The 21420-nt window shown below is 39.0% G+C and overlaps 1 protein-coding gene across 1 annotated transcript in view; it reads right to left on the bottom strand.

Annotated features, from left to right (window-relative positions):
* Positions 1-21420, bottom strand: part of LOC139944552 (uncharacterized) — a 173322-nt gene that overhangs the window by 101905 nt on the left and 49997 nt on the right. Inside the window, exons 6-8 of the mRNA XM_071941599.1 lie at positions 18431-18613; positions 12021-12200; positions 7039-7164 (exon numbers count right to left, since the gene is read on the bottom strand). Of these exons, the coding sequence (XP_071797700.1) occupies positions 7039-7164; positions 12021-12200; positions 18431-18613 (489 nt within the window). The remainder of the gene's footprint in view (positions 1-7038; positions 7165-12020; positions 12201-18430; positions 18614-21420) is intronic.

Raw genomic sequence — 21420 nt, 5'->3', positions numbered from 1 at the left:
AATAATGCTTAGTCGACTAAAAATATAGCACGTACACTGCTCCAACGACACACTTATTTTATTGTGTTGAGCACATTTGGTATAATTCAGTTACACTTGGCAAATTGTACATCCTGAGTCCCGCCCAAACTGCTTTCATTATAGTTACGAACTTTGTGAAACATTTGCCTTGTTATTTTGAGGGTTTGTACGTCCAGTTTGGTTAATTTATATGGAGATGCGCCAATCGGACAATGTATTTAACACGCTGAATTTGGAATCAGCAGTGGTATTTGGTTCCCTTAGCAACAAATCCATAGTCACTGACAGCCACGTATTTGAGTGGTCTAAGTCTGGTCTCCCCCCTCAATAAAAATCAACGCTGCTAATAACAGAGGAGATATCCGACTAAAAAGGCTTGTATATGAAAGTGGTACCCTCTTTTACAACAAACTCATACATGTAATCACAGCCACTAATAGCCGCGGAGTTTATCTGACTGAAAAGGAAGCTTCGAAGAAGTTCTGGTATACAGCAGATAAAAAAAACCACGCCAGTTGGTATGGACTTTAACAACAAAGTCAATTTCTGCAAAATTGTATTGAAAATAAATTAATTTAATGATTGGTTGCTATAACTGTTGAATGATTTTGGCTTTGTTTCCAACAACGTGTACACGATTTTAGAATCTAAGGCCCCATTCATCGTGATTTATTGAGCGTACGTCCAACGACGCATACAAAGTCGTTCGGAACATGCTGTGCAATATCTAATCTACTGTTTTTATCACCGCTTTTGGGAGTAACAGAGCGTCGGCCTCATTAACTTTTAGTTTATTCTCATATCAATTAATTCTCATGTAAACTTTCTGGTCAACATCCGCCGTGGCGCACGCCCCGCGTGACGAAGTCCCCTGATAAAACATCCAATTTTATATGTTATTATAATTATCTGTGGAACCCTATACAAACTAAAATAATAGAAACGGTAATTTTATTGGTCTTTAATAACTACTCCTACATTCTCTCACTTAATTCACTTTCAGAAAAAACATTTGCATAGTTATTTTGAGGGTTTGTAGGCCAGCTACCCCTACATCCTCTCACTTAATTCACTTTTACAAGGGTTTGTAGGCCAGTTTGGTTATATAATTTTGTATGGAGAAATTCGTAAAAAGTACCCGATTCAGCTGCACATGAAGGCTCTTTTGTTAACAAAACCCGACGGCCGATTGCTTAATACAAAACGGATTTGGCAAAATCTACATCCTGAGTCCTGACCAAACTGCATTCTAACAATTTTGTTGCTTCAGAACTTTGAATGGAATGTTCGTTTACAGCTTCAAAACAGCCATTGATGTTTCACAAAGTTCGTAACTATGAAAGCATACTATTCTTAAACGGTGATTTCATGTACTCTTTTGTAGGTTTAACTGGCAAAACCTATACAATGTATATGAAAAGAATCAGTAATGCATTTACTTTCTTTTTGAAAATGTTTCAACTTTTCCGTGTATACATGTACGTTCTGTGTGTGGGGGACGACATATGGACTGTACCACTAATGGTGCAGAGTTAAATGGAACAAATAAAGTTTCACAACAATGGGTTGCTGTTTGATGCGTTTAAAAAATGCTGGAAAGTTGGGTAGGCCTACATGAGTGACTTAATTGTAATAAACACATATGTAACAGATGCATGTAATAAAGCCTAATGTTTTTTATTTAACACGCGAAATTAAACCCCCCCCCCTGTACAAAATGGTATATACACAATGCCATTTACCCCTCTGCGAAACATCAATGAGTCACTCTGGAATGTTAACGGGAGTCCGAGGTTGCCACCCCCTTAGACCAACAGGTGGCCCATATCAAAACCAGACAACCACAGAGGTGACTCTGTGTGCAGCCTACGGCTTCCCCCTTCGACCAACAGGTGGCCCATATCAAAACCAGACAACCACACATGTAAGGAGATATCGCTCGTGACTCGAGCCAATCAGACAACTCTTAAGAGGGAGTTCGGGTCAGGGTTTTGTAGACTTGCAACCCGACGTCTGAAATGACACAACCGTGTTGGATTCCACAAGGATGCCATGCCACTGGAGCTTCTAATTTTCAATCCAAGATGGCGCGGGTTACGCTTTTAATAGTATAGATTATTATTATTAAGGCAATAATATAAGGGAAAAAACCCATGACAGAAACGACAACGCTACAAAACATTATGAGTAAACAACAAAGCCAAATAAATGAAAAATAAATAAATAAGTTAATTAATTAAACAACAATCAGTCAATCAATAAATAATTCAAAAAATAATTAAATGAATAAATAAACAATTAAACAAGTAAACAAACAAGCGAGAAATAAAATAAAATGAAACTAGATATTAGGTGTTTGTGAACAAACACAAAGCTGTTCCGTGTTCTTTTGATTGGATTATGTGCTAAAATGACCAAGGAGTCTATAACTGAAAACAAGTTTGAACATGTTGAATAGTGTCTTGAGTTATGGTGCCACTTCCGGTTGACCCGGAAGTAGAGGTCGACATGGGGTAACAGTAACCTAAGGCTAATCTCCAATGCCAAAGGAGTCTCTAACTGAAAAAAAGTTTGAAATTCGATATTGTCCCACTTTGGGTTGACCCGGAAGTAGAGGTCAAGTTGAGGTCACGGTTTTTTGCAATTTATCTTTAATCCCCAAGGAGTTTATTACTACCAACAGTCTAAAAATCGGCCGTGTACTTCTTGAGATATGGTCCCACTTCCGGTTGACCCGGAAGTAGAGGTCAACTTGAGGTCACTGTTTTTCAAAATTAATCTAATCTCCATTCCCCAAGGAGTCTATAACTACAAACAGTCTGTTAAACGGCCGTGTACTTCTTGAGATATGGTGCTACAAAGATTTCCCAATTAAATATGCAAATATGGGTCACGTGGTTAACTAATTACGAATTTTAACATTTTTTTGGTCGGTGGTTTGATGTTTGATCTAGTACAAGTTGATTTCACAGAACTCTTAACCACCAAACTCTGCGCTTATGATCACCATTTTTGGCTTACTGTGTTTTTAAACATCATCATGTCATGCATGCACACAGGTTATGGCTAACAATTTAAAAAAGAAAAGGCAACACTATCGATATAAAGATAATAATCAAACTTAAATATTACAAAAAGAAATATATGTTTAGTTTTGGGGGATAAATAAAAAATTCGGACGGAGATTCGAACTCGTAATTCTCAGATGTGTAGTCGCGAATGATGACCACTTGACTGAAGGGCACGATGCAAAAATGGTGGGTTTTTACATGTGTGCATCAACAGAGGGAATTATGATACACAGTAATGGGTGTAGAACGCGGGTAGGAAACAAATTAGTATAGACTCCTCTCAAGAAGTCAACAACTCATAGAGGTACATACTGTGTTGTATTACCAAAGAGAATATTTCACAATAACATGAAAGTGACTGCATCAAGTTTACAAATTAAAAATTCAAATGAAGACCACGTGGTTAATTAATTAAGAATGTTAACACTTTTTTATTATAGTAAAGCTTATGTTCTAAGCTTCAATTTGATATATGATTTAATTCTTTTATCCTTATACTTTAGGAGACGGGGCCTAAACAAAAATGCTGTACAAACGCAATGGGGTTTTAGGCGGAAACAAAGAATAATAATAATAATAATAAAAACTAGAGATAGTGATTGTCAACAATCACAAAGCTGTTCCGGAATGTTTTGTAACTGAAAGTTTTCTATGCTACAATAAAACATACGCATTATGTACTTGAGATATGGTCCCACTTCCGGATGACCCGGAAATAGAGGTCAACTTGAGGTCACGTTTTTTTCAAAATTAATCTAATCTCCATTCCCCAAGGAGTCTATAACTACAAACAGTCTGTTAAACGGCCGTGTACTTCTTGAGATATGGTGCTACAAAGATTTCCCAATTAAATATGCAAATATGGGTCACGTGGTTAATTAATTACGAATTTTTACATTTTTTTGGTCCGTGGTTTGATGTTTGATCTAGTACAAGTTGATTTCACAGAACTCTTAACCACCAAACTCTGCACTTATGACATGTATGATCACCGTTTTTCGCTTACTGTGTTTTTAAACATCATCGTGTCATGCATGCACACAGGTTATGTTGGGCTAACAATTGAGAAAAAGAAAAGGCAACACTATCGATATAAAGATAAGAATCAAACTTAAATATTACAAAAAGAAACATTATTTTTAGTTTTGGGGGATAAAAAAATATTGATTTCGGACGGATATTCGAACTCGCAATTCTCAGATGTGTAGTCGCGACTGATGACCACTAGGCTAGAAGGGCATGATGTAAAAATGGTGGGTTTTAACATGTGTGCATCAACAGAGGGGATTATGATCCAGCGAAATAATTCTCGTTTCATGATTTTGCGACCATTGTCACTAAATATGAACTGCTAACGCCTTTAACTATTAAGTAGGGTTGAAATGTAGTATTAGATGCCTTTAGGGTTTTTTGACGACGACGTCGATGTCGTCAAAAAACCCTATCTAATTACGCACGTTCGTTTTAACGAAAACCCATGCACAGAGTAATTGGTCCAGAACGCAGTTAGAAAAACAAGGACAAATTTAACGCACGTTCTAACGAAAATCCCAAACCTCCGTACTTTGTGCGTGTACAGAGTAATGTGTCCAGAACGCGGGTAGAAAACAAAATAGTATAGACTCCTCTCAAGAAGTCAACAACTCATAGAGGTACATACTGTGTTGTATAACCAAAGAGAATATTTCACAATAACATGAAAGTGACTGCATCAAGTTTACAAATTAAAAATTCAAATGAAGACCACGTGCTTAATTAATTAAGAATTTTAACACTTTTTTGTTAGAGTAAAGCTTATGTTCTAAGCTTCAAATTGATATATGATTTAAGTCTTTTATCCTTATACTTTAGGAGACGGGGCCTAAACAAAAATGCTGTACAAACGCTATGGGGTTTTAGGCGGAAACAAAGAATAATAATAAAAGTAATAATAATAAAAATAATAAAAATCTCGACGAAAACAATACCTGTTCCGACGGGCGGTCGGAACAGCTAATAATAAAAATCTCGACGAAAACAATACCTGATTCGACGGTAGGTCGGAACAGCTAATAATAGTAATAAAAATAATAAAAATCTTGGCGAAAACAATAGCTGTTCTGACTGGATCGGAACAGCTAATAAGTAAAATGATATAAATAAATAAATAACCAGAAAAGGACGTAAATAAATAAATAGATAAATAAGGAAATCAAAAAAGGGGGGGGGGCGGTAAAAAAAGGTGTAAAAAAAAAAAAAAAAAAAAAACTGAAAAAACTGGTAACGAGAGGGCAAATAGAAAGAACATTGAAAAATTTTCCTGTCCTGTATCGTTTTCAAGTCCCCTTTCTTTTTCCCCCCTCACCAGCCACGTTGATATCCCCCCACTTCCCTGTCCAACCGTGTGCCCCTTCCCTATCCCGTCCCATATCTAATCCACGCCTCCGTGCCTCCCGTCCCCGCGATCCCGTGCATTGCCATTGTTCTTTGCTTGCCACTGTTTGCCCAGAACTCAACGGGTCCCGTTTGTGGTTCTTTCCCGTTTCATGGGCTTGGTCCCCCCATTCAGTTTAATATTTTCCTTTTCCATGTCCCATATCATGATAGTCCCTTTTCATTTTTTCAATCCCTACCTCAGCCCTGTTCATTTTCCCCGTCATTTTATTTTTGTTGTTCGCCGCCCGTCCCCATTACACAGACGTACCACTTTGTGCCCCTTCCTCCTGTCCCCATCCTAAATCTTACCCGTACATCCTTCCCTACATCCCGTCCGTGAATTGTTCTGTGCACTTTTTTCCGGCCCATAACTTTCCCCGTTCCACGCGGGTCCCGCCAGTCAGGTGGTTCTCCGTTTCGTGTATATTTCTCTGTCCAGTTTATTTTTGCCTGTCCAATGTCATCATTAGTCACTTTTTCTTTTTCCCCTTTCAGTATTTTTTCCCAGCCCTTTTACTATGTTCCCTTCATTTTTTTGGCCGTTCCCCCGCCCCCTTCAAACAGACTTACCACACTGCATGCCCCTTCCTTCTACCTGTCCCACAACGTGCTCTAATAACCCCCACCAGCCTTCGTCCTGTCGTCGTGCCTAGCTTGATCCCATGCATTGGGATGTATGTACACACGAAGTTACTGAACGGTCGCGCTGTGACTGTGACATCACAAAGGACGTCTGCACTCTATCCCAAAGTTATACACGCTCGCAGTTTGACTGTGACGTCACAAACAACACATATCCCCAACCCACGGGTACCCCGAAATTGACCCCAGGACGCATCATTTTAGCAGGGTGCGGGCACCACTTAACGTGAAAACAACATGGTGGCGCCCATGCGATTAAAGCGCTTTTATAATACATATGTTTTTTTTCATCGATCAGCAGTATACAAAAACAACAATTTTTTAAAGTATCTTTTTTTGAAAATTGTCAGTTCAAATGAACATTTTAGGAAGTCAGCAGTGCAATTCATCTAAAATTGATGTTTATAAGTGTGTCCCTGGGTATTAAACAACCTTTTATCTAATTAAAAAACATGAAACGGAATTTTTTGTGCCTAAAACGGAACTAATGTTTTTGCCAAACGGAATTTGCACTTTTCTGAAACGGAAAATCATTGGCCCTACTTAGGTCGGCGACGCATGGCAAACCCTAGGGTGCGTCGCTACTTGCGATGAGTTTCGTGAAATCGGGGGCTGGCCTATATACAATGCAACAGACAATTTGCTACTACTTTGTCATGTTCTTGTTCTCTCATGTCTTCTCAAACTAGAAGACTAAACTATGTGGAAGTAAAGATAATATCCAAATATTCCCATAAATGATCTTGTAGCCTAAGAGTTAACTGAACTTTATTCCAAACAGTTGTTTGTCATAAAACAGAATGATATATATTTTTTCATAAAGAGCTTATGAAAATCCGTTTTTTCTAAAACTCTACATCAACTGTAAATGTCACAAGTCTTCTCTCACCCTTAGTCGTTCTTGCTTGACTTTGTTAAGCTCATGCCACGTGATGTTGTAGTGTTTCTTGAATGTCTCAGCCAAAGCCTCTGCACTTAACCTTTTCGCCAAGAGCTCCTCATTTTCAGATTTACACTGAATAACAAAACATTTTTAGATAATGTTTACAATAATATGTTATTACATGTAACTTACATGAAGGTATTCAAAGCTATGCAAATCTTAATATATAATTTAAGCAATGTCGTATATGTATCTCATCAAAGTCTCTCTTAGTTTTCATCTAAAGGTTGTGAAAGTTGTATGAAGCTTGAGCATGCACGATGATGTACAGAGAATTGTTCTCACCTATGAATCAACCACACTATAAGAGATGTTAAATTTGCATCGGGGATAAAGATATTAATTTTGGTTTTTACCCATACACCGATGTGTGTTAGCACTGTATACTAAGTACTTTCCCGAGTCCTGTGAAAAAATATCACAGGCATGTTACTCAGGTGGGATTCAAACCCATGACCCTTGCAATTCTAAAACAGTGTCTTACCAACTAGACAACCTCGGTAGTCTAGTCCTATTGGTGGAGAGCTCGTCACGTGGGGGTGTTTAAACGGTTGATAATGACCAGCTGTTAATAAACGTCTGGCTTCCGCGTGTCGGGCCGGCGCGCACGTACGCCAATATTATCACGCAGAGCGCGCAATTCATAGCTATTAGTTACAGCGCATAATCTGGTTTTAAGCGTGCATAATCTGGTTTTAAGCGTGCGCGCGTAATTTATTTCCAAGCGCGCGTGTACACACAACCCATGCGCATCAAACAGATTCGTCACAAAGTTTTTGAAAAAAATACTTCAAACCTTGAATTTTCAATTGTCAAAGTGTCTCAAACTGTATTTTTTGAACGTTTTTTAACAAAAGGGCATTAACATGTATGAATGGGAGTGAAAGAGTAGTTACTTGTTCTTAAATGTCCGCAATGCAGCATCACGTTGGTGGAAACAAAGTAATTGCAGATACTGAGAAAGGCGCATTGACGCTTTTTAGCTGTTCTGACTAATTTATCATTTTGGTAAGAATTATCAGGTGTTTGGGCACACCACACTGAATATTTGCTTTTGTTAAAGAAGTACATGTACCTGAGCAAATTTTGTTGACGGGAATGCTATTTAAACTTATTGATACTATGCTTGTTTACCATTTAAGTGTAATTTTGATATTGTTTTGTTTGAAGTCAGAACATCATTGCATAAAGGAGGTAGGACCATTTAAGGTTTTCATTGTTTTATAGCTCATTTAACCAGTAATAAAATCTTTGATATTTATTTATTTTTCATATGATCTACATTTAAGAAGCAATATTTGATTTAAGTTTCAAATCGGTACATCAATGCAATAAAGAGTCTATTTTCAAGGCATTTTCAACCAACATTTCTTTTCCGGTTAGTTAGTCTCTTTTTCAGTCGTCATTATGCATAAGGCTCCAACCACAAAAGCAATTTTGACAATCTATATATCATATGAAAGGGCTTTAAGTACGTAGTCTGTTTTCAAGGCGTTTTCAACAAACATTTCTTTTCCGGTTAGTTAGTCTCTTTTCCAGTCGTCATTATGCATAAGTTCCTATGCCCTCAACCACAAAAGCTATTTTGACAATCTACATCATATGAAAGGGCTTTACGTATGTAGTCTGTTTTCAAGGCGTTTTCAACAAACATTTCCCTTCCGGTTAGTTAGTCTCTTCTCCAGTCGTCATTATTCATCAGTTCACATTTCCTCGACCACAAAAGCTATTTTGACAATCTATACATCATATGAAAGGGCCTCACGTACTTCACAAAAATGGGTATGTTGGTGACATTCTCTTGACCTTTGACCTTTTTAAACCGGAAGTGCCTGTAAAATGCTTTGAAAAGGCATTATTTAAAGGCTTTTAGGTTGAAATGTACACTTTTTGATGCTTTACCATAAAATTATATCACCTCAAGAAAACGGTTTGGTTTTGATTTCTTTGCAATTTGACGAGCTATCAACGACACTTTTTTCATTATTTCAAACACTGACCCAACAATAGCCAAACACCTAGTGTTTGTTTCTACAAACACTATATCTTTTGGAAGGGAAAAATTAGTTTTTTTTTTTTTTATTTATTTTTTTGTTGTTGTTATTGTTGTTGTTATTGTTATTGCTGTTATTGTTGTTGTTATTGTTATTGCTGTTATTGTTGTTGTTATTGTGATTGCTGTTATTGTTGTTGTTATTGTTATTGCTGTTATTGTTGTTGTTATTGTTATTGCTGTTATTGTTGTTATTGTTATTGCTGTTATTGTTGTTGTTATTGTTATTGCTGTTATTGTTGTTGTTATTGTTATTGCTGTTATTGTTGTTGTTATTGTTATTGCTGTTATTAGCTGTTCCGAACTTTAGTCGGAACAGCTATTGAAATCGTCAAGATTTTTATTAGCTGTTCCGAACTTTCAGTCGGAACAGCTATTGTTCTTATCAAGATTTTTATTTGTTTTTATTATTATTATTATTCTTTCCTTCTCTCAAAAAGCCATTGGATTAGTACACGCATTTTGTCAATTCGAAAAAAAAATACTTAGCTTAGTACAAAAGAGTCAGATCTTATATCATATTAAAGCTTAGGTCTTGAAGTTGTAGTTAAATGTAATTTGCATAAATTAAATAATTAATTAACTAAGTTATAACGACATGAATATTTAATTAGCCAATCTTTAGATTGCCATATCTCACAAACTATACGTCCGATCGCAATTTTTTTTTCAATTTTGTACTTTGTGGGTACTGTATAACTATTCCATGGCCTTAAAATCCGGACGACGTCACCATGACGTCATGTATTGCACGTTTTGTGTCTGTGCACAAACACAATGGCTCTTCAAATGTCAACATTTAAATGGTCAAAAACTTAATAACTTCAAAATTATTTATCTGTTTGTTTCCTGAATTTGATATTTTGTGTCCAAAAATACACTGATTCTAAAAATAATGGTTTCCGTTCATTAAAACCAATCAAGAGACGTCTATCATTAACGAATAAATTAAAATCTTGCTGTCATCAGTACAACGTAGTACTTCTGGATGTAGTCACTAAACTGCGTGCAGTCTCTTTCAAGTGGCTGTACACTGTCTCTATGGGTGGTTGCAATACAGTGTGGACCTGTTTGCATTGAGGACTTACTTGAGGGGAGTCTACCACGCTGTCTTGATGTTGGCATCGATGTATTTTTTTTCCTAACCGTGTGGTGGACATACTCCATTGGATTTGTACACAACCAATAGGCATACATTGGAATCCTACGATGGTTCAGGGTTTTCGTTAAAATGATGTACGTTCTAATAGGTTTTTTTTAAAAGGCATTGGATTGGGGTAAGTTACACACCATCGGGTACCTTATGAAATTTGTTAGTACGAAAAACACAATTTTAAAACTGTGACGTCATCACGTGATAATTTATGATAATTAGAAGCTTTAATGAGTTTTTCTTTGCAGCACTATATCTCAAGAAGTGAACGGCCGAATTCAAAGTTTTTTTCAGTAATAGACTCCTTAGTCATGATAGATTTGCATTGGGTAACCGTGACCCCGATTTGACCTCTTATTCCGGGTCAACCGGAAGTGGGACTATATCTCAAGAGTTACACAACCGATTTAATTATTTTCTTCAGTTATAGACTCCTTAGGCATTAACTTTTGTTGGAGAAAATTCGTGACCCCATTTTGACCTCTTCTTCCGAGTCAACCGGAAGTGGGACCATATCTCAAGAACTACACAAACTTCTTTCAGTTTTAGACTACTTAGACATTAAATATTAACTTTGAAAACTGTGACCTTGTGTTGACCTTTATTTCCGGGTCAACCGGAAGTGGGATCATTTCTCAAGAACTATACAACCGATTTTTAAACTTTTTCAGTTATAGACTCCTTAGGCATTAAATATTAACTTTGAAAACCATGACCCCCATGTTGACCTTTTCTTCCGGGTCAACCGGAAGTGGGACCATATCTTAAGAACTACACAACTGATTTTCAATTTTGTTTTGGTAATTAACTCCTTTGACATTGGACATTCGCATTGGCTAGCCGTGACCCCATGTTGACCTTAACTTCCGGGTCAACCGGAAGTGGGACCATATCTTAAGAACTACACAACCGATTTTAAATCTTTTTCAGTTTTAGACTCCTTAGGCATTCAAAATCGAGCTTGAGTTATCGTGACCCAGTATTGACCTTTACTTCCCGGAAGTTGGATCATATCTCAAGAACTACACAACTGATTTTTTAACTTTGGTTAAACTTATTCCAAATAATGACCATGATGCCATGTTGACCTTTAATTCTGGGTTTTAAAGATCATTTCGATTCAGTATCAGATAAAAGACAAGGTAATCACATGTCATAAAGCTGTTATGTGTGGGTTTCATTAAAGCATAGAATACTTTTATTAACAAAACATTCTGGAACAGCTTTGTGATTGTTCACAATCTCTAGTTGTTGTTGTTATTGTTATTGCTGTTATTGTTGTTGTTATTGTTATTGCTGTTATTGTTGTTGTTATTGTTATTGCTGTTATTATTATTATTGCTGTTGTTATTGCTGTTATTATTATTATTGCTGTTGTTATTGCTGTTATTATTATTATTGCTGTTGTTGTTGTTGTTGTTGCTGCTGCTGCTGCTGCTGCTGCTGCTGCTGCTGCTGCTGCTGCTGCTGCTGCTGCTGTTGTTGTTGTTGTTGTTGTTGTTGTTGTTGTTGTTGTTGTTGTTGTTGTTGTTGTTGTTGTTGTTGTTGTTGTTGTTGTTGTTGTTGTTGTTGTTGTTGTTGTTGTTGTTGTTGTTGTTGTTGTTGTTGTTGTTGTTGTTGTTGTTGTTGTTGTTGTTGTTGTTGTTGTTGTTGTTGTTGTTGTTGTTGTTGTTATTATTATTATTATTATTATAGATAGCAAGATAAGATTTATTGATGTACCTTTTCAAATTCTGTGTCACGACAATGCAGCTCATTCCGTGCTTTAAGAAGACTACCTTCGGATTCTTCACATTTCTCCTTGTAGTTCTGTAGTTCTTCCCGTAATATGTTTAGTGTAGCTTGGGTATACTGATCAACATGAAAGTCCTCAGCAGTTACATCTATAGCACTTACAACATCCTTATAATGTTAGAAGTAAATGTAATAGTTAACACTATTTAAATCACTTTCTAATCACATAAATACGGAACCTGTTTTTATTTATTTTTGTCTTCTTAATCTGTCAAATCTCTACAAAAGATATTGGTGTATTTGGCTGACAAAAAAACACTTTTGTAACCTTTCAAGAGTTATAAGTTGTGTTTTAGTAAGTCCAGAGTAGCAGACAGGACAGGCCTATTCGATAGTGGGTCCGACATACATAGTATACACAGTTAACAGATCCTTGACAGAAATAAAACACCATTTAAGCTGGCGTAAAAAGAAAAGTCTACAATTAAAACTCTGACACATGTAGTTCACTTGGGAATACCACTTTAAATTACTCATACCTAACAATTTCAAACAATCAGTTTGATTCATTTAAAAATCTAAAATGTTGAAGGTGGGAAGATCAGTTTTGTTACGTTAAAAACTAACGTTCATGTACTGGCATTTGGCGGGATTAAGTTTTATTTTAAGATCAGGAACAAAATGATTGATTATTACTTAAAAGGCAATGGGCCCAATATTTGTTCCTTAGGGAACTCCAGCATGCAATCTCTCCCAAGCAGAAATATCACCCTTATATCTAACAGCCTGAAGATGATCTGATAAAAATCCACATAGCCAAGGAATTAAGGAAGTTCCAACCCCAAGATTAATAGATTGATTAATAATTATATTGTGGTAAACTCTATCAAATGCCTTACTGAAATCGGTGGCTATCAACACAGCAGAATTATTTGGTTTATCAAGAACACAATGTAAAGGCCTATCGTCCAGGAGTTTGACCAAACAGTGGGATGTAGAGGATCCTTTCAAAGAACCAAATTTAAATTTGTCAATGAAAGACTGTATGTCACTAAGGAACCATTCCACAACAAACTCTTTGAACACCTTGGAGAAAATACAAGTATGTGAGATGGGGCGCAGACTATCAATGGTTAGATGGTTAGTCTTAGGGACCTGCACAACAAAAGCATTTTTATCAAATTTCAGGAACTACACCATTTCAGGCAAACTCTTTTATGCATGGCGGAAGGCAGTCTGGACCTCCAGATTTACCTTACTTGACCTTTTTTAACTTGTTAAAAACCATTTGAGGTGTTACAGCAGGACCGATGACACAGACGCCAAAAAAGTAAGCAGGTAAATTATCAAGGTCTAGGGTAGGAATATCAACGAAAAGTAGTCAGATCTGCACTTCAGTGACTTGTCTAGTCTTGGTTTGAACAGCTTCAAAGTGTGTCCTCTTGTATCTGTCTCACCTAGTTGGAAGAAGCGGCTTGCTTGTGTCCTTTCAAATCCTTTCAGAATTTTGAATGTCTCAATTAGATCTCCTCGTTCTCTTCTCTGCTCTAGGCTGTACAAGTTGAGCGCATATAATCGGTCTTGGTACGTCAAGTGCTTGATTTGAGGCACAAGTTTGGTGGCTCTTCTTTGTACTTTTTCCAATAAGCGGATGTCCTTTTTCAAACTTGGGTTCCATGCCTGGACGCAATATTCAAGATGAGGTCTGATGTATGTCTTGTACAAGATCGTGAAGCTGTCTATGGTGATGTATTTGAAGGTTCTTTTTATCACTCGCAGGCTGTTCATGGCTTTCTGTGCAGCTTTGGTGCATGGATGCTTGACTTGCAGTCCTTAGTAATAAAAACACCCAAGTCCTTCTCCTGGTCAGTCTTCTGTAGGTTTATGTCATTCATTTTGTACACTCCATTCAAATTGCTGGTACCGAAATGCATAGTTTTGCATTTATCTGCATTGAAGCGTAACAGCCATTTCTCGGACCACTTTTGAAGTGCTGATAAATCCTCTTGGAGCTTGGACAAATCTTGAGTGGTGTTGACAGTAGTGAAGATTTTAGTGTCATCTGCAAACATCTGTATACTAGATTTGACATGATTGGGTAGGTCGTTGATGTATAGGATAAATAACAGAGGACCCAAGACTAATCCCTGAGGGACACCGCTCACAACATCTGCCTTAGCGGAGGATGAATTTCTGACCGAAACTGTATGTGTTCTTCCTATTAAAAACCCCTTTATCCAGGCTAAAACTTTCTCTTCACATCCGTATGCCTTTAGCTTATTGAGGAGTCTCAGGTGTGGGACGGAGTCGAAGGCTTTGGCGTAATCTAAAAATATGACATCTACAGCGTTTCCATGATCTAAGTCACAAGTGATCTCTTCAAATGTCTCCAGAAGTTTGGTCAAGCATGATTTTCCTTTCATGAAGCCGTGTTGTTTCTCCGACAGAGCGTTGTTGTCTTCGATTAGCCTTGCTCAAGGCAGTCGCATTATTCGCTCCGAAAAGACGCCGCTGTAAACCCACCCGTATACCCTGTGCGTGCGGTCACACCGCATGGCCCACCCGTATACACACTGTCACATCGTACGACTACTGTGCACACAAGTCATCCGCACTCGTACCACTAACCGCATGCGGAGGTTGTCAGGCCGACAGCCTTGTCGGGTCTGTAACTTTCGGGTTTAATGTGTTGTATTGAAAAATTTCCACTAGTGGAAAAAATTGGGGGGGCTCTCGGATATGCTAGTATGCAGCCATGAATATGTATATCTTTCGTCAGACCTATCAGACAACACAGGATGTGAGGCAAATGAATTATTCATTTTGACGTCCAATCACGCAATTCCCTTATCACGACCTTTGGACCCTATCATGCTCGTGTGTGATGTAAACATGTCTCATCTTTCGCGGGCATTATGGTAATGAGCTGACCGTGGGAACTCTTCGCTTATTATAGTAATGAGGTCAGTGGCTTCAACACAGACCCTACAAGGCTGTCGGCCTAACGGCCGACGCATGCGGATAGTGTATGGGGGCATCGTGTCGTGCGATGTTACGCACAGTGAATACGGGTGGGTTTTTATACAGCGGCGGTCTTTTTTCGGAGTGAATAATTCGACTGCCTTGAGCAAGGCTAGTCTTCGATGTGCTTAAGTAATCTGTTCTTTATGATTGTTTCCATTATTTGGCATGGGATGCAAGTTAGGCTGACTGGATGGTAATTTCCTGGTTTAGACTTGGAGCCCTTTTTGAAGATGGGGATGACTCTTGCTGTTTTCCAGTCATCAGGTAGGGTACCAGAGTCCAATGACTTCCTGAAAATGATGAACAGGGGTAATGATAATTCCTGGCTGCATTCCTTGAGGACCCTGGGATGAAGTTTGTCAGGTCCTGGGCTCTTGTCGGGGCTCAATTTGTTTAGTTCTTTGGCAACATCTTCGCTAGTAAACTCAACATCTTTCAAATCTTTCGATATTTGATTGTCTAATTTTGGCGTGTCTCCTTGTGGCTCCTTTGTAAAAACAGACCGGAAAAATTGACTTAGCTCCTCTGCTGCTTCTAGATCTGTTTCAGTTAAACTCCCGTCTTCTTTTCTGAGCTGTGATATACCAACTTTAACTTTCTGTTTCTGTCTAACATAACTGTAGAAAGCCTTTGGTTTGGTTTTGAATTCCTTCATTAACCGTTCTTCATGCTTGGCCTGGGCTTCACGTACAGTGTTTCTTGTCAAGTTACTCTGTTTCTTGTACTCTTCATAGTCTTTGTATTGCTTTGATTTCCTGTATCTTCTGTACAGGTTGTATTTTGTCTTTATCGACTTCTTGACTTTAGCACACATCCACGATGGTTTCATTTTCTTGTTAGTTTTTTCCTTGGAATGTAGTCTTCAATAGCCTTGTCATAAACTCACGTTTATCCGAGTCTCTGAGAGGTCGAACAGTCCAGCGTTGGATGGCATCAGGCTTGCCACAGGACTGTGCTATGGTCACTTAAACCATAGAGTATCTATGCTTAAACCGATGGGATAAGTTATCTGGGGACTGTTGTAGTGACTCTTTAAATTAGTAAGAATCTTGTCGAGAATGGCTTGTCCTCTTGTAGGAGCATTAACAACCTGGACCAATCCAGTAAACCGACTGATGGTATCAGTGTCGAGTTTGTTAAAGTCACCAAGGATGGCTATACCAGACGATCGGTATTTTATTTGAAGCGTTTCCATTTTTGTAACAAGGTGTTCAATATTAAGTAAGTCTTCGTATGGTGATGCTGGTGGATGATAAAGTACGGCAACTAAATGCCCTGGAACTGTTCTTGGTAAGCGTGTGGGTCGCGTCCAAATCCATTGGACTTCAAAGTTCATCCGGTAAGTTAATGTTCTGCAGATTTATTGTTTGTGTGCTCTCCCGTAAATAGAGGGCAACACCCCTCCTCTCTGGTGTTTCCCTGGTCTGCTATACAAGTTAAAGCCAGGGATGTCAAAAAGGCTGGTGTCAATGTTAGCTAGAAACAAGGTTTCGGAGAGTGTTGCAATGTCTATTTTATTAATATTCAGGATCGTTGACAATTCATCAGTCCTCTTAACAAGTGATCTGGCATTTAAAAGGACAAATGATGGAAGTGTGCTGGATTGGGTGGCTGTTGACCTCTGGTTTACAGTTTTAACAGAAATGAGATTGCTGAGGTTCCGTTGTAGAGGGCAGGACGGTATAACCTGAGGCCGTCGTGTATTGTGTGAAGGCATATTGGTGCTTCACTCCACCACGCTTACCACGTTTAGTCCTTTTTTCTTGCTCTTACAGACCTTCAAAGACTTCAAAAAGTTCCACACATTGCTTGGTACTTTACATGTCCGGGCTTGGCTTAAGATTTCTGAACGTGAATATTTTTGCCGGTGATACAGTGGTTCATTCGGTGGCAGACTAGGGTGTGGTTGCAGCCATCTTTGGTGTGTCCCAAGTCACAGCTTTGAGTTGACTGTACCATGGAGGAAGGAAAAGAAGGAGCTCGAACGAAGGTGCTTCAAAAGTCGAGCCTGCGGTACCGCGGTCGTTTAACGACACCTCGTAATCACCCACATACCTCCACAGACAATGAGCGACCTGGCGTATGTGAGTTTGAGCGTCCGCACTTGGTTCTTCACTCAACTATGGTGCCGTATGTCGTATGGATATAATACAGAAAAAACAACTTTTTGAGATCGGATAAAAATTGTGTACACTTGCGCTCACCAAATCGAAAAACACAATTGCATACCAACCACCCTCGTGTGCTAATACCCAAATTTTGAACCACCGCTAGTGACCGGAAAGTCACAAAAAATGTAAAAATATGCCATGATGTTTCCGTGAAACACAACAAATGAAAACGGTAAATGAAAACGTGTATATTCACAATTCTTGTCTCCAATGATTCAACTTTACACGCAGGCAAGAGTGCAGACTGGCGGTACCACACGTTCTGTACAAAGAGATTTAATCCCACTCGTTAATCGGCCGTCCAGCTGGAGGCCTGACAGGGGCATTGTCAGAGTATTCTTTTGTTACTCTGCGGTTTTGCGGGTCGTTCGAGCTCCTTCTCTTCCTTCCTCCATGACTGTACGGAGTCAAAATGCTGGGTACCAGCGAGGCTGTTGATTGTTTCAATAAAGCAGATTAAAGGCTCAGGACACTATTGGTAATTGTCAAAGACCAGTCTTGTCACATAATGTGTCTCAACAAATGCATACATTAACAAACCTGTGAAAATTTTAGCTCAATCGGTCGTCGAAGTTGCGAGATAATAATGAAAAAACACCCTTGTCATGACACGAAGTTGTGTGCTTTCATCAGATGCTTGATTTCATATTCTAAATCTGAGGTCGCGAAATCAAATTCGTGGAAAATTACTTCTTTCTCAAAAACTTTGTTACTTCAGAGGGAGCCGTTTCTCTCAATGTCTTATACTATCAACAGCTCCCCATTACTCGTTACCAAGTAAGGTTTTATGCTTATAATTATTTTGAGTAATTACCAATAGTGTCCACTGCCTTTAAGATCAGTAAGTTGTCTTATGTGTCAATTTGTTTGGTCACACAGTAACAAACAAATTCTAATTTTGGCACATTTGATTTGTGACTGTGTCTCATTCTCATTAATGTGGCGAAGTCCAGCAACATATTATCATGGCACATTTGGTATCATTTTAAAGAAGAACAATTCAGCTTTCTATTGATATGCAACATAATATAAGAGGGTAATTAATAATGAAAATATAAATAATTAAAAAATTTCCTAACTACTAGTGATCAGTGGATTGAGGACAGGAAGATGTATGGATTATGACACTTCTGAAAATGTGAAATGCAGGTGTAGTGATCCTGTAAAATACCGACTTTGGCATTAAAAAATAAAAGTACTTACTTCTTGTCTCTTTGCCTGTTTTAATTTTTCTTCCATTGTTGACATTCGCTGAAGCATCTCTTCCCTTGCTACTTTAAGTTGTTGTTTGTCTAGACATGATTTGTGCCATATTTGGCGCCTCATTTCTGCATGATTCTGAGCATCTTGTAATCGTCTCTCCAGTTCATTAACTTCTTTCCTTTTCTGTTATTTGCCAAAAATCAAATGTGATAACAAAGTTTGAAAATACATGGAAAAAGCTAATGACAGTCTATGGTCCCAAGGAAAGGCAATGTGTCAAATTTGAAGACAAATGATATACTAATCAAGGAAAAGAGAGGTTACAACACTGGCTAAATTCAAATTCTGAGCAGTCCAAAAAAGATCCAACCAAAATCTCAAATCAAAAGGCATTTCACTCAAGGCAGAGTAACCATATTATTACAGGTGAAAGTTATTAAAAGATATTTCTAAATCATGACTAGTCCATGCACTAGTCGCTTCGATGAACTTAAACAGGGAGCTAAGTCACTGCCATCCTGCTGCCCCCAATAAATAATAATAATGTTGGGCAAGATGGACTTTTTGGCAATTCATGCAAGCTGTGATTTTTTAACACCGCAATGTTAGTTTCAAATTTTAAAATGCTCCCGCGATCATCAAGGAAAGAAAAAGCCATCGGTAAAGATTGGGCAAAGCACCCTCTAGTGTTCGCTGTCTCTTGCAAAAAAAAAACCCCAGAGATAACATAGACAACATTCCTTGGGAAACGTTAGAAAAACATACATGTGATGTGTCTGTGCGCTTGTTGTGTGACAAAACTTTGAAAAGATAGCAGAAAAATAAAAAAATAAACAGAACGATTTTTTTATCATAGTGATCACAAAATTACAATCCATAATGTAAAAGGCAGTGGACACTATTGGTGATTGTCAAAGACTAGCCTTCACATTGTATCTCAACATACATGTATGCCTACAATAACAAACCTGTCAAGATTTGAGCTCAATCGGTCATGGAACTTGCGAGATAACAATGAAAGAAAAAAACACACCATTGTCACACGTTGTGTGCGTTTAGATGGTTGATTTCGAGACCTCAAGTTCTACACCTGAGGTCTTGAAATCAAATTCGTGGAAAATTACTTCTTTCTCGAAAACTATGGCACTTCAGAGGGAGCCGTTTCTCAGTGTTTTCTACCATCAACCTCTCCCCATTACTCGTCACCAAGAAAGGTAGTATGCTAATAATTATTTTGAGTAATTACCAATAGTGTCCACTGCATTTAAAGGCAATTGTTCTTGATCATCACAACTTGGGTGGCATGGTTGGCTTGTGCGTAAAGCGCTCGCCTTTCACCAGGGTGACCCCGGTTCAATTCCCGGCCAGGGCCATATGTGAGTTGAGTTGTGCCTTGGTTCTCTGCTACGATGGTTTTCCAGACCATCCAGTTTTCCTCCCTTGGGAAAAAATCAAACACTTTTGAATCATGGCTGTGCTCCGAGCATGGTCATAATGGGTTGATGTGGCTGGCAGCCAAAGGCGCCCTTGCATGCCCACTTCTCAAACTTGTTGTAGCTGCGTCCTTCTCAATTTGGCTCCTAGCTGCGAGTAAGGATGATTAGTCGCCCAAACTATTTATTTATTATTTAAGTCTTTCCCAGTGCCGACAATCATGTTCGAAAAGTGAAGCTTGCCATTGCTGACTCCACTCTAGATGCCAAGGGCAAGCGTACCCATCCTACTAGATATCTTGTACGACCATTTCAGAAGCTTGTACTACTTCTCGAGAATCAGGAGACCCAGGGAATCCCCACTCAAGAATCAAGTTCACCATAGAAGCAGGAACATTCCGGAAAGATACCCTTTCTTGATGTTCTCATCACCAGAAATCCAGACAGGGCACTCCACCACAGCATTTACCAGAAACCCACCAACACCAACCGTTACCTGCATCAGCGGTACTTCCATCACCCAGCTATCGAGTCCCCAGTCTACCGTGCGCTTGTTCAACATGCTTACACCATTTGTGACCCGGACAGCCTCCAGCACGAGTTACAACACATCACCGCTTCACTGCAGCGGAACTGATACAACCCGGAGCAAGTAAAGACAAGCAAGCCAGTCCCCTGACCCCGACCAGAGGGTCCTTTACCCAAGGTCAAACACACCCACCAACAGTTAGTTTACCATACCTACAATGTAGGTCCCCCTCTCATTGCCTCCAACGCATCTTCAAGCAGGCAGGAATCAAGGTGTATCACCCTGCGCTCCAAAGAAACTCCATCACTCTCTCTAATCGCACAAGGACAAAAAGGATCCTTCCACCCGTGCAGGAGTCTACCGCATTCTATGTGAATATGGTAAGGTTTACGTCAGGGAAACCGGATGTAACCTTCCCACTACACATAAGGAACACCGAGCACATGGAAGGAGGGGAGACTTCGACAAATCAGCAATCGTCAAACATTCCCACATCACCAACCATCAAGTTGACTTGGAAGCAGCAGAAATCATCGCTCTGATCCAGACATGGCACCCAAGACGCATCAGAGATCCATAAGCGTGACATCGTATCCCAAGACATCGACTCTCACATCAGTGACATCTGGCTCCCCTCATCCCGACCAATGGATCTTCTATATCCATGTTCACTCCCTAGTCATATACCCTTTAACTTAGTCTTATCCCCCATTGGTCACCCACCACTTAAGACTGCTTTGTGTCGTCTCCTAGGCCCCACACCATTATTTATTTAGACTGCTTTTGGTCTTCAATACCCTCGGTCCCCTAGGCCCCACACCCTCACTCTCCCCTGTGTTTGAACCAATTGACACAGTTCAGTGAGCACACACTCCCCACACACTAGCCCAAGGCTCCAGAGTAGGATCCAGTTTTACCATGCGTCACTGAGCTCCATTTCCTGCCTCTATAGACCTTATGCACATGACGTCATTTCAGTAGGGCGCCTTCACCTAGAGATCAAAAGGAGGTTGTTCATTGGCCAATCC

The sequence above is a fragment of the Asterias amurensis genome, chromosome 11 (assembly GCF_032118995.1).
Source record: "Asterias amurensis chromosome 11, ASM3211899v1".
NCBI classification, from domain to species: domain Eukaryota; kingdom Metazoa; phylum Echinodermata; class Asteroidea; order Forcipulatida; family Asteriidae; genus Asterias; species Asterias amurensis.
This window is presented reverse-complemented; position numbering and strand designations above follow the sequence as displayed.